This window comes from Oncorhynchus masou, chromosome 12 (genome assembly GCF_036934945.1).
Source record: "Oncorhynchus masou masou isolate Uvic2021 chromosome 12, UVic_Omas_1.1, whole genome shotgun sequence".
NCBI lineage: Eukaryota > Metazoa > Chordata > Actinopteri > Salmoniformes > Salmonidae > Oncorhynchus > Oncorhynchus masou.
This window is the reverse complement of record NC_088223.1, coordinates 24793952-24806535: the sequence shown is the minus strand read 5'-3', so window position 1 is coordinate 24806535 and position 12584 is coordinate 24793952. Positions and strand designations below refer to the sequence as shown.

The 12584-nt window shown below is 47.2% G+C and overlaps 1 protein-coding gene across 1 annotated transcript in view; it reads left to right on the top strand.

The window, feature by feature from the left end:
- Positions 1-12584, top strand: part of LOC135549744 (triple functional domain protein-like) — a 162906-nt gene that overhangs the window by 127034 nt on the left and 23288 nt on the right. Inside the window, exons 38-40 of the mRNA XM_064980005.1 lie at positions 460-570; positions 7528-7721; positions 7859-8032. Of these exons, the coding sequence (XP_064836077.1) occupies positions 460-570; positions 7528-7721; positions 7859-8032 (479 nt within the window). The remainder of the gene's footprint in view (positions 1-459; positions 571-7527; positions 7722-7858; positions 8033-12584) is intronic.

The following is a 12584-nucleotide window of genomic DNA, read 5'->3' as shown; positions in this document are numbered from 1 at the left end:
TCCCCCCTCCCTCTCCCCCCTCCCTCTCACCCTCCTCCCTCTCACCCTCCTCCTCCTCCCTCTCTCCCCCTCCTCCCTCTCTCCCTTCTCCTCCCTCCTCCTCCCTCTCACCCTCCTCCCCTCTCTCCCTCCTCCCTCTCACCCTCCTCATCCCCTCTCCCTCCTCCCTCTCTCTCTCTCTCTCTCTCCTCCCTCTCACCCTCCTCCTCCCTCTCTCCCTTCTCCTCCCTCTCTCCCTTCTCCTCCCTCTCTCCCTCCTCCCTCTCACCCTCCTCCTCCCTCCTCCCTCTCTCTCTCTCCTCCTCCCTCTCTCTCCCTCCTCCCTCCTCCTCCCTCTCTCTCCCCCCTCCTCTCTCTCTCTCCCTTCTCCTCCCTCCTCCTCTCTCTCTCTCACTCCTCCTCCCTCTCTCTCCCTCTTCCTCCCTCTCTCTCCCTGCTCTTCCCTCTCTCTCCCTCCAGACACTCTATCAGTCTGTAGTAATGACTCCATCATGCCAGGCTCCTCTGCCACTCTGCAGCCTGGGCATCATGGCATGGGCTCACACACCTCGCCAGGGCCCAAACGACCTGGTAAACACACACACACACCTTCACCCATTTTTGCAAGGGAGTGGATCCCAATCCGTGACCGTATTTTTCATGAATTTGGGACTTCAGTCATTTTTTATGCCGAAACCGGATTCGATGCAAAACTATGTCCTGGACGGCAGGTTGTCGACCCCAGTGAGGTACTTGGCCGTACGCACTACCCTCTGTAGTGCCTTGTGGTCTGATGCCAAGCAGTTGCCATACCAAGTGGTGATGCAGCCAGTCAAGATGCTCTCAATGGTGCAGCTGTAGAACTTTTTGAGGATCTGAGGGTTGATGCCAGATCTTTTTAGCTTGCTGCACTGGTGTATCTGTCACTGTTGATTAATAGTATATTAATATTTCTGGGACATTTTGGAGAACACTTATGGATCTGATAGACACATATTTATCTATATAATTTCTCTAAACTGATTTGCATTTCTGGTGTAAGATGTGGTTAACGACACTGAACAAAAATATAATCAAATCTAATCTAATTGGCCACATACACAAGGTTAGCAGATATTAATGCGAGTGTAGTGAAATGCTTGTGCTTCTAGTTCCGACCGTGCAGTAATATCTAACAAGTAATCTAACAATTTCAAAACTACCTTATACGCACAAGTGTAAAGGAAAGAATAAGAATATGTACATATAAATACACTGCTCAAAAAAATAAAGGGAACACTAAAATAACACATCCTAGATCTGAATGAATGAAATATTCTTATTAAATACTTTTTTCTTTACATAGTTGAATGTGCTGACAACAAAATCACACAAAAATGATCAATGGAAATCAAATTTATCAACCCATGGAGGTCTGGATTTGGAGTCACACTCAACATTAAAGTGGAAAACCACACTACAGGCTGATCCAACTTTGATGTAATGTCCTTAAAACAAGTCAAAATCAGGCTCAGTACTGTGTGTGGCCTCCACGTGCCTGTATGACCTCCCTACAATGCCTGGGCATGCTCCTGATGAGGTGGCGGATGGTCTACTAAGGGATCTCCTCCCAGACCTGGACGAAAGCATCCGCCAACTCCTGGACAGTTTGTAGTGCAATGTGGCATTGGTGGATGGAGCGAGACATGAAGTCCCAGATGTGCTCAATTGGATTCAGGTCTGGGGAACGGGCGGGCCAGTCCATAGCATCAATGCCTACCTCTTGCAGGAACTGCTGACACACTCCAGCCACATGAGGTCTAGCATTGTCTTGCATTAGGAGGAACCCAGGGCCAACCGCACCAGCATATGGTCTGAGGATCTCATCTCGGTACCGAATGGCAGTCAGGCTACCTCTGGAAAGCACATGGAGGGCTGTGCGGGCCCTCAAAGAAATACCACCCCACACCATGACTGACCCACCGCCAAACCGGTCATGCTGGAGGATGTTGCAGGCGGCAGAACGTTCTCCACGGTGTCTCCAGACTCTGTCACGTCTGTCACATGTGCTCAGTGTGAACCTGCTTTCATCTGTGAAGAGCACAGGGCGCCAGTGGCGAATTTGCCAATCTTGGTGTTCTCTGGCAAATGCCAAACGTCCTGCACGGTGTTGGGCTGTAAGCACAACCCCCACCTGTGGACGTCGGGCCCTCATACCACCCTCATGGAATCTGTTTCTGACCGTTTGAGCAGACACATGCACATTTGTGGCCTGCTGGTCATTTTGCAGGGCTCTGGCAGTGCTCCTCCTGCTCCTCCTTGCACAAAGGCGGAGGTAGCGGTCCTGCTGCTGGGTTGTTGCCCTCCTACGGCCTCCTCCACGTCTCCTGATGTACTGGCCTGTCTCCTGGTCGCGCCTCCATGCTCTGGACACTACGCTGACAGACACAGCAAACCTTCTTGCCACAGCTCGCATTGATGTGCCATCCTGGATGAGCTGCACTACCTGAGCCACTTGTGTGGGTTGTAGACTCCGTCTCATGCTACCACTAGAGTGAAAGCACCGCCAGCATTCAAAAGTGACCAAAACATCAGCCAGGAAGCATAGGAACTGAGAAGTGGTCTGTGGTCCCCACCTGCAAAACCACTCCTTTATTGGGGGAGTCTTGCAAATTGCCTATAGTTTCCACCTGTTGTCTATTCCATTTGCACAACAGCATGTGAAATTTATTGTCAGTGTTGCCTCCTAAGCGCACAGTTTGATTTCACAGAAGTGTGATTGACTTGGAGTTACATTGTGTTGTTTAAGTGTTCCCTTTATTTTTTTGAGCAGTGTATATGGATGAGCGATGGCCGAATGGCATAGGCAAGATGCAGTAGATAGTATAGAGTACAGTATGTACATATGAGATGGGTATGTAAACATTATTTTAAGTGGCATTGTTTAAAGTGACTAGTGATACATTTATTACATCAAATTTGTAATTATTAACGTGGCTTGAGATTGAGTCAGTATGTTGGCATCAGCCACTCAATGTTAGTGATGGCTGTTTAACTGCCTGATGGCCTTGAGATAGAAGCTGTTTTTCAGTCTCTCGGTCCCAGCTTTGATGCACCTGTACTGACCTCGCCTTCTGGATGATAGAGGGGTGAACAGGCAGTGGCTCAGGTGTTTGTTGTCCTTGATGATCTTTTTGGCCTCTGTTACGCTTTCTTCAACACGCTGTGTGTGTGGGTGGACCATTTCAGTTTGTCCGTGATGTGTACGCCAAGGAACTTAAAACTTCCCACCTTCTCCACTACTGTCCCGTCGATGTGGATAGGGGGGTGGTCCCTCTACTGTTTCCTGAAGTCCACGATCATCTCCTTTGTTTTTTTGAGTGTGAGGTTATTTTCCTGACACCACACTCCGAGGGCCCTCACCTCCTTCCTGTAGACCGTCTCGTCAATGTTGGTAATCAAGCCTACCACTGTCGTGTCGTCTGCAAACGTGATGATTGAGTTGGAGGCGTGCATGGCCACACAGTCATGGGTGAACAGGAAGTACAGGAGAGGGCTGAGAACGCAATATTGCGGTGCCTCAGTATTGAGGATCAGCAGGGTGGAGATGTTGTTTCCTACCCTCACCACCTGGGGGCGGCCCATCAAAGTCCAGGACCCAGTTGCACAGGGTGGGGTCGAGACCCAGGGTCTCGAGCTCGATGACGAGTTTGGAGGGTACTATGGTGTTAAATGCTGAGCTGTAGTCGATGGACATTATTCTTTTTTATTTATTTTTATTTTACCCCTTTTTCTCCCCAATTTCGTGGTATCCAATTGTTGTAGTAGCTACTATCTTGTCTCATTGCTACAACTCCCGTACGGGCTCGGGAGAGACGAAGGTTGAAAGTCATGTGTCCTCCGATACACAACCCAACCAGCCGTACTGCTTCTTAACACAGCGCGCATCCAACCCGGAAGCCAGCCGCACCAATGTGTCGGAGGAAACACCGTGCACCTGGCAACCTTGGTTAGCGTGTACTGCGCCCGGCCCGCCAGAGGAGTCGCTGGTGCGTGATGAGACAAGGTCATCCCTACCAACCAAGCCCTCCCTAACCCGGACGACGCTAGGCCAATTGTGCGTCGCCCCACGGACCTCCCGGGCGCGGCCGGTTACGACAGAGCCTGGGCACGAACCCAGAGTCTCTGATGGCACAGCTGGCACTGCAGTACAACGCCCTTAACCACTGCGCCACCCAGGAGGCCTGAACAGCATTCTTACATAGGAATTCCTCTCGTCCAGATGGGATAAGGCAGTGTGCAGTGTGGTTGCGATGGCATCTTCTGTGGACCTATTGGGGCAGTAAGCATATTGGAGTGGGTCTAGGTTGTCAGGTAGGGTGGAGGTGATATGATCCTTGACAAGTCTCTCATAGCACATCATGATGATGGAAGTGACTGCTCCAGTGTGATAGTCATTTAGCTCAGTTACCTTAGCTTTCTTGGGAACAGGAACAATGGTGGCCCTCTTGAAGCATGTGGGGACAGCAGACTGGGATAGGGATTTTTTTTCTTTTTCTTTACCTTTATTTTACTAGGCAAGTCAGTTAAGAACAAATTCTTATTTTCAATGATGGCCTAGGAACAGTGGGTTAACTGCCTGTTCAGGGTTGATTGATTGAATATGTCCGTAAACACACCAGCCAGCTGCTCTGCACATGCTCTGAGGACGCGGCTGGGGATGCGTCCTGCAGCCCTGCGAGGGTTAACACGTTTAACTGTTTTACTCATGTTGGCTGCAGTGAAGATAATGTGGTCGGCATTTGATTGTAAGGAATTCTAGGTCAGGTGAACAAAAGGACTTAATCATAAGGCATACTCCCTTCTTCTTACCAGGGAGATGTTTGTTTCTGTCGGCGTGATGTGTGAAGAAACCAGGTGGCTGTACCGACTCTGATAACGTATCCAGAGTGAGCCATGTTTACGTGAAACAAAGAACGTTACAATCTCTGATGTCTCTCTGGAAGGCAACACTTGCTCGAATTTCGTCTACCTTGTTGTCAAAAGACTGGACATTGGCGAGTAGTATACTCGGGAACGGTGCACGATGTGCAGGTCTACGGAGCCTGACCAGAAGACCGCTCCGTCTACCCCTTCTGCGGCGCCGTTGTTGTTTTGGATCCGATCCATTGTCCTGAGTGGTGATCCAAACAGAGGATCCGCATCGGGAAAGTCGCATTCCTGGTCGTAATGTTGGGAAATTGACATTGCTCTTATATCCAATAGTTCTTCCCAGCTGTATGTAATAAGAATTTCCTGGGGTAACAATGTAAGAAATAATACATTAAAAAACAAAATACTCCATAGTTTCCTAAGAACGTGAAGCGAGGCGACCATCTCTGTCGGCGCCATCATTCTCCAGTCAGGGAGAGACAAATGCAACATGCAGCAATTTCAAGATTAGGCCCTAAATTAAGCCCTAATCTATGGATTTCACATGACTGGGAATACAGATATTCATCTGTTGGTCACAGATACCTTTTTAAAAAAAATAGGGGCGTGGATCAGAAAACCAGTCAGTATCTGGTGTGACCACCATTTGCCTCATGCAGCCCGACACATCTCCTTCACATAGAGTTGATCAGGCTGTTTTTTGTGGCCTGTGTAATCTTCAGTGACTGTGCAAAGTTTCTGGATATTGGCGGGACCTGGAACACGCTGTCGTACACGTCGATCCAGTGCATCCCAAACATGCTCAATGGGTAACATGTCTGGAGACTATGCAGGTCATGGAAGAACTGGGACATTTTCAGCTTCCAGGAATTGTGTTCAGATTCTTGCGACATGGGGCCATGCATTATCATGCTGAAACATGAGGTCATGGCGGCAGATGAATGGCACGGCAATGGACCTCATGATCTCATCACGGTGTCTGTGCATTAAAATTGCCATAGATAAAATGCAATTGTGTTCGTTGTCCATAGCTTATGCCTGCCCATACCATAACCCCACTGCCACCATGGGGCACTCTGTTCACAACATTGACATCAGCCAACTGCTCGCCCACACGACGCCAGCTGTCCAGTACAGTTGAAACCGGGATTCATCCGTGAAAAGCACACTTCTCCAGCATGCCAGTGGCCATCGAAGGTGAGCATTTTCCAATTGAAGTTGATTACGACGCCAAACTGCAGTCAGATCAAAGACCTTGGTGAGGACGACGAGCATGCAGGTCAGCTTTCGTCAGCTGTCCGGGTGGCTGGTCTCAGACGATCCCGCAGATGAAGAAGCCGGACGTGGAGGTCCTTGGCTGGCATGGTAACACGTGGTCTGTGGTTGTGAGGCCAGTTGGACGTACTGCCAAATTCTCTAAAACAACATTGGAGGAGGCTTATGGTAGAGAAATTAGTATTCAATTCTCTGGCAACAGCTCTGGTGGACATACCTGCAGTCAGCATGCCAATTGCACTCTCCCTCAAAACTTGAGACATTTGTGGCAATGTGTTGTGGAACAAAACTGCACATTTTAGAGTGGCCTTTTATTGTCCCCAGCTGTTTAAATCACCTTCTTGATATGCCACACCCGTAAGGTGGATGGATTCTCTTGGCAAATGAGAAATGGTCACTAATAGGGATGTAAACAAATTTGTGCACAACATTTTTGATAAATAAGCTTTTTGTGTGTATGGAACATTTCTGGGATCTTTTATTTCAGCTGATGAAACATGGGACCAGCACTTTACATGTTGCGTTTATATTTTTGTTCAGTGTAAATGAGAAATTGTAATCCAGGGGAAATGGAAACGCAAATAAATATGCCTATTTGAGGTTATAAATACATCGTTTCGGCTATAAATACATGACTATACCGTTTCTTTTCCCCTGGTCAGAGGGGATCAGCACACACAGGCTTCTCTAGGCTACATGAAGCTGTGGTTGTGCACAAGTTAACATGATGCAAATCAGTCTAAATAACCATTCTTTGTCCCTCTTTTCAGTGCTTTTGTGTCCGTATTAACATTAAAAATAACTGTGGCGGGAATGAGCTTCCATAAGGGCACATCCTCTTTTAAAGCCTTGAATCTCATGAGGGACCTCTTTCAACACTGGTCATGTAGCTAGCTGTTAGCCAGCAGGGTTGCATCGGTTTCAATTGGACTAGAGTTTGCTAGGCTGGCTAGCTTGGAGGCAGCCTACGCTGACTAGCATCGCTAGCATGCTAATGTTACTGAACTCATGACAAAATCATGTTTTGACATTGTAGTGGCTATTGATGTTTTGGTTGTTGTTTGGTTGCTTAGCGACATTGCAAATATAATATTTTTGGCATTAAACTCCGATTTAACTACAGATATGTATCTAATCGGGTGTCGGCATTAAAACATTTGTGAAGTCCTAAATTCCTGCGATTTACTGCGAGAATTTGCACGCTCACCGATATAGAGCTTCAGGAATAGAAGATCCGGCCACAGAGCCACTACCTTTTTGCAAAGGGTTTGAGTGAACAGCTCTACATTTAAAGTGGTTGAAAAGGAGGTGTGTTGTGTGTGCCTACATGTACGTGTTAACAGTCTCCTCCCCCTGTCCCAGGTAACACCCTGCGTAAGTGGCTGACCAGCCCAGTGCGTCGCCTGAGCAGTGGCAAGGCAGACGGGCACGTCAAAAAGCTGGCGCACAAACAGAAGAAGAACCGCGAGGTGAGGAAGAGTGGTGAGATGACGGGCAGCACCCAGAAAGACTCTGATGACAGCGCCGCTACACCCCAGGATGAGACTGTGGAGGAGGTGAGGGGATGGTGGCGACAGACAGACATGGACACACACACGCCTATTCACCAGCTGAGTCTCTCTCTCTCTTTGTCTCTCTCTACCTTTCTCTCCCACCGTCTCTCTAACCTCTGCTCTCTTTCTCTCCTCTACAGAGGGTGCGTAACGAGGGGCTCTCCAGTGGGACCCTGTCCAAGTCCTCGTCCTCTGGGATGCAGAGCTGTGGAGAGGAGGAAGGCGAGGAGGGTCCTGACTCTGTACCCCTACCGCCCCCCATGGCCATCCAGCAGCACAGCCTACTGCAGCCTGACACACAGGACGACAACAAGGTAAGGGTAAGGGGGGGGGGGTAGAGAATAGGGGTACAGCCAGGCTAAGGATAAGGTGAAGGGGTGTACGGGTGGGGAGACGGTACGGGAGAGGATAGATTGGGGTGGGGTCTAAAGGATAGAAAGTCTAGGCTAACTGGTACACACATATAAAATAACAGATATGCCTGTAACCAGGAAGTGTAACACTAAACAAACAAACCTAAACTACCCCATGTAAATCTAAGAACCCCCCCCCCACACAGAGAACTCATCCTTTCTGTTACAGTTTCTCTCTCTTATGATTTAGCCATGAGTTTAATTATTTTGTGATTATATTCTACAGACAAACATTACATCCATTTTAGTCAGTTTTCTTCTCACTTCCTGCTGAGCAGGGCCTGTATTCACTTCCTGCTGAACAGGGCCTGTATTCACTTCCTGCTGAACAGGGCCTGTATTCACTTCCTGCTGAACAGGGCCTGTATTCACTTCCTGCTGAACAGGGCCTGTATTCACTTCCTGCTGAACAGGGCCTGTATTCACTTCCTGCTGAGCAGGGCCTGTATTCACTTCCTGCTGAGCAGGGCCTGTATTCACTTCCTGCTGAACAGGGCCTGTATTCACTTCCTGCTGAGCAGGGCCTGTATTCACTTCCTGCTGAGCAGGGCCTGTATTCACTTCCTGCTGAGCAGGGCCTGTATTCACTTCCTGCTGAGCAGGGCCTGTATTCACTTCCTGCTGAGCAGGGCCTGTATTCACTTCCTGCTGAGCAGGGCCTGTATTCACTTCCTGCTGAGCAGGGCCTGTATTCACTTCCTGCTGAGCAGGGCCTGTATTCACTTCCTGCTGAACAGGGCCTGTATTCACTTCCTGCTGAGCAGGGCCTGTATTCACAAAGCATCTTAGAGTAGTACGAGTGCTAATTTAGGATCATTCAATATGATGAAAGGCAAATCTGATCCTAGATCAGCACTCGTACTCTGAGACGCTTTGGGAATGCAGGCCTAGATTTCAATTCATTATGAAACATTGAAGCTCCTATTCAAATAGAAATCCAATGAAATGCATCAGTTACTGTTCCCGTCCTGGGGTCATCTTTCCTTGGCGCAGCAGAGTTTTTCTCTGACACTAATTTGTTTCTCTTTTTGTTTGTTTTGTTTCCGACTGTATCGTTGGTTTGCTGTCTGTTTACTGTTTACCATGCTGTAGCATTACCTTGATTTATGTCCTGTCTTTGCTTTGTCTCAGTTTCCATACCTCTCCATCTCCTGAATCAATCCTTCCATCTCTCTCCCTCCTCTTCTCTTCCCTCAATACTTGAGTTCTCTCTCTCTTTCCCCTCTCAGTAACTGTACTGTAGACTTAGTTGCTCTTTTCCCCTCTCAGTAACTGTACTGTAGACTTAGTTGCTCTTTTCCCCTCTCAGTAACTGTACTGTAGACTTAGTTGCTCTTTTCCCCTCTCAGTAACTGTACTGTAGACTTAGTTGCTCTTTTCCCCTCTCAGTAACTGTACTGTAGACTTAGTTGCTCTTTTCCCCTCTCAGTAACTGTACTGTAGACTTAGTTGCTCTTTTCCCCTCTCAGTAACTGTACTGTAGACTTAGTTGCTCTTTTCCCCTCTCAGTAACTGTACTGTAGACTTAGTTGCTCTTTTCCCCTCTCAGTAACTGTACTGTAGACTTAGTTGCTCTTTTCCCCTCTCAGTAACTGTACTGTAGACTTAGTTGCTCTTTTCCCCTCTCAGTAACTGTACTGTAGACTTAGTTGCTCTTTTCCCCTCTCAGTAACTGTACTGTAGACTTAGTTGCTCTTTTCCCCTCTCAGTAACTGTACTGTAGACTTAGTTGCTCTTTTCCCCTCTCAGTAACTGTACTGTAGACTTAGTTGCTCTTTTCCCCTCTCAGTAACTGTACTGTAGACTTAGTTGCTCTTTTCCCCTCTCAGTAACTGTACTGTAGACTTAGTTGCTCTTTTCCCCTCTCAGTAACTGTACTGTAGACTTAGTTGCTCTTTTCCCCTCTCAGTAACTGTACTGTAGACTTAGTTTTTCTTCCGTTCTTCTTATGAAAGTCAGTTGAATGACAACGGATGTAGAATGTTGTCTGTTCCTCTCTTCTATTATTTTTCTCTCTGAGGCAAAGGACGCTTCCAAACGTCTCTCTCCAGAGCTCTTGTAGTCTGCCTACCTTACCTCTGGCTCTCTTCTACACCTAAACTTGCTCTCTCTCTCTTAGTTTCTGCAGTGCTTTATCCAACTATAGAATTACTCCCCCTCTTCATCTTTCTTTTTAGTTTGGATTATTTTACATTTTTCATCACCTGCCCGGTTCCTTCAATATACGGCTTTCACCAAACAAGTCTAAGTTTTGATTATGCATTTTAAGTATTTTTTGCCTCGTTGCCTGGTTACTCCGTTTGCTGTGTGATAGCACCCTCAGAATAACTTGGAGACACATGCAGAACAAGAACAGGTAGAAATCTCTAGATGCTGATCTAAGGTCAACTTTGCGTTCTCTCACACTATTCGCTTCAGGATCGAATTTGGGGAAAGCTGATCCTAGATCTGTGCCTAAGAGCAACATCTTGCGTTCGTAACACAAGTCGTGCTAAAATGAGGATGATTCAGAACTCCCTCCTCCTCCCTCACCCCCCTCACCTGTCCTCACCCCTCCCCTGTGTGCGTTAACCTCATTGCACCATGTTATTAATTGGCACCTACTGTAAGCCCTGGCGCGCCCAGAGGGTACAGCCCAACACCCCACCACACACAGACCCTTAGTGGGGCACAGCACAGTCTGGAGACAGCACAGCAAGGGTGAGAGACTCTCATACACTACTGTACCGCCTTACTGCTTCAATGTCTCATACAGTCATTATACACCTTCTCTTTTCTAAATGCAGTCCTTTATTAAACCGTTCATATTTCATCATCCACTTTTAAAAATGTCTATATTATATAGATATCTCATACACTCTCTATATATATTTTTTTACACGTCAGAACATTCATCAGAAAATGTAACTATCCCATTCTCCTAATTTATTATTTCCTCTTGTTTTTTCTTTTTTCTGACTCCCTTTTCACTTTCACACCTGTAACCTCTTATCTTCTCTTATTTTTCAATAACATGGATTTACCTCTTAGGAAACTCATTGGAGACTATACTATATACAAAAGCATGTGGACACCCCTTCAAATTAGTGGATTCGGCTATTTCAGCCATTCCCGTTGCTGGCAGGTATATAAAATCGAGCATACAGCCATGCAATCTCCATAGACAAACATTGGCTGTAGAATGGCCTTAATGAAAAGCTAAGTGACTTTCAACGTGGCATCGTCATAGGATGCCACCTTTCCAACAAGTCAGTTCGTCAAATTTCTACCCTGCTAGAGCTGCCCCAGTCAACTGTAAGTGCTGTTATTATGTAGTGCAAACGTCTAGGAGCAACAACGGCTCAGCCACGAAGTGGTAGGCCACACAAGCTCACAGAATGGGACCGCCAAGTGCTAAAGCACGTAAAAATCACCTGTCCTCGGTTGCAACACTCACTACCGTGTTACAAACTGCCTCTGGAAGCACCCGATGACTGTTCATCGGGAGCTTCATGAAATTGGTTTCCATGGCCGGGCAGCCACACACAAGCCTAAGATCACCATGCGCAATGCCAAGTGTCAGCTGGAGTGGTGTAAAGCTCGCCGCCATTGGACTCTGGAGCAGTGGAAATGCGTTCCCTGGAGTAATGAATCACGCTTCATCATCTGGCAGTCTGACGGAAGAATCTGGGTTTGGTGGATGCCAGGAGAATGCTACCTGCCCCAATGCATAGTGCCAACTGTAAAGTTTGGCGGAGGAAGAATAATGGTCTTGGGCTGCTTTTCACAGTTCGGGCTAGGCCCCTTAGTTCCAGTGAAGGGAAATCTTAACGCTACATCATACAATTACCTTCGAGATGGTTCTGTGCTTCCAACTTTGTGGCAACAGTTTGGGGAAGGCCCTTTCCTGTTTCAGCATGACAATGCCCCCGTGCACAAAGCGAGGTCCATACAGAAATGGTTTGTCGAGATCGGTGTGGAAGAACTTGACTGGCCTGCACAGAGCCCTGACCTCAACCTTTGGGATGAATTGGAACTCCGACTGTGAGCCAGGCCTAATCGCCCAACATCAGTGCCCGACCTCCCTAATGGTCTTGTGGTTGAATGGAAACAAGTCCCCTCAGCAATGTTCCAACATCTTGTGGAAAGCCTTACCAGAAGAGTGGAGCCGCCTGTTATAGCAGCAATGGGGGGGAGGACCAACTCCATATTAATGCCCATGATTTTGGAATGAGATGTTTGATGATCAGGTGTCCACATGCTTTTGGTCATGTAGTGTATTTTTCTTCTTTTTTTTTATCATAGATTCACTTTACATTTCTTCATTTTAACTTCATATTAGAACCGATTTCTTGTTCTGATCAACATTGGATCATTCATTAAGAGCAGGAGGATCAAAATACAACAGGAACAGTAACACTGTGTAAGGTAGACTAAGCGAGATGACGTCATCTTATACAAACCAATAATCCAA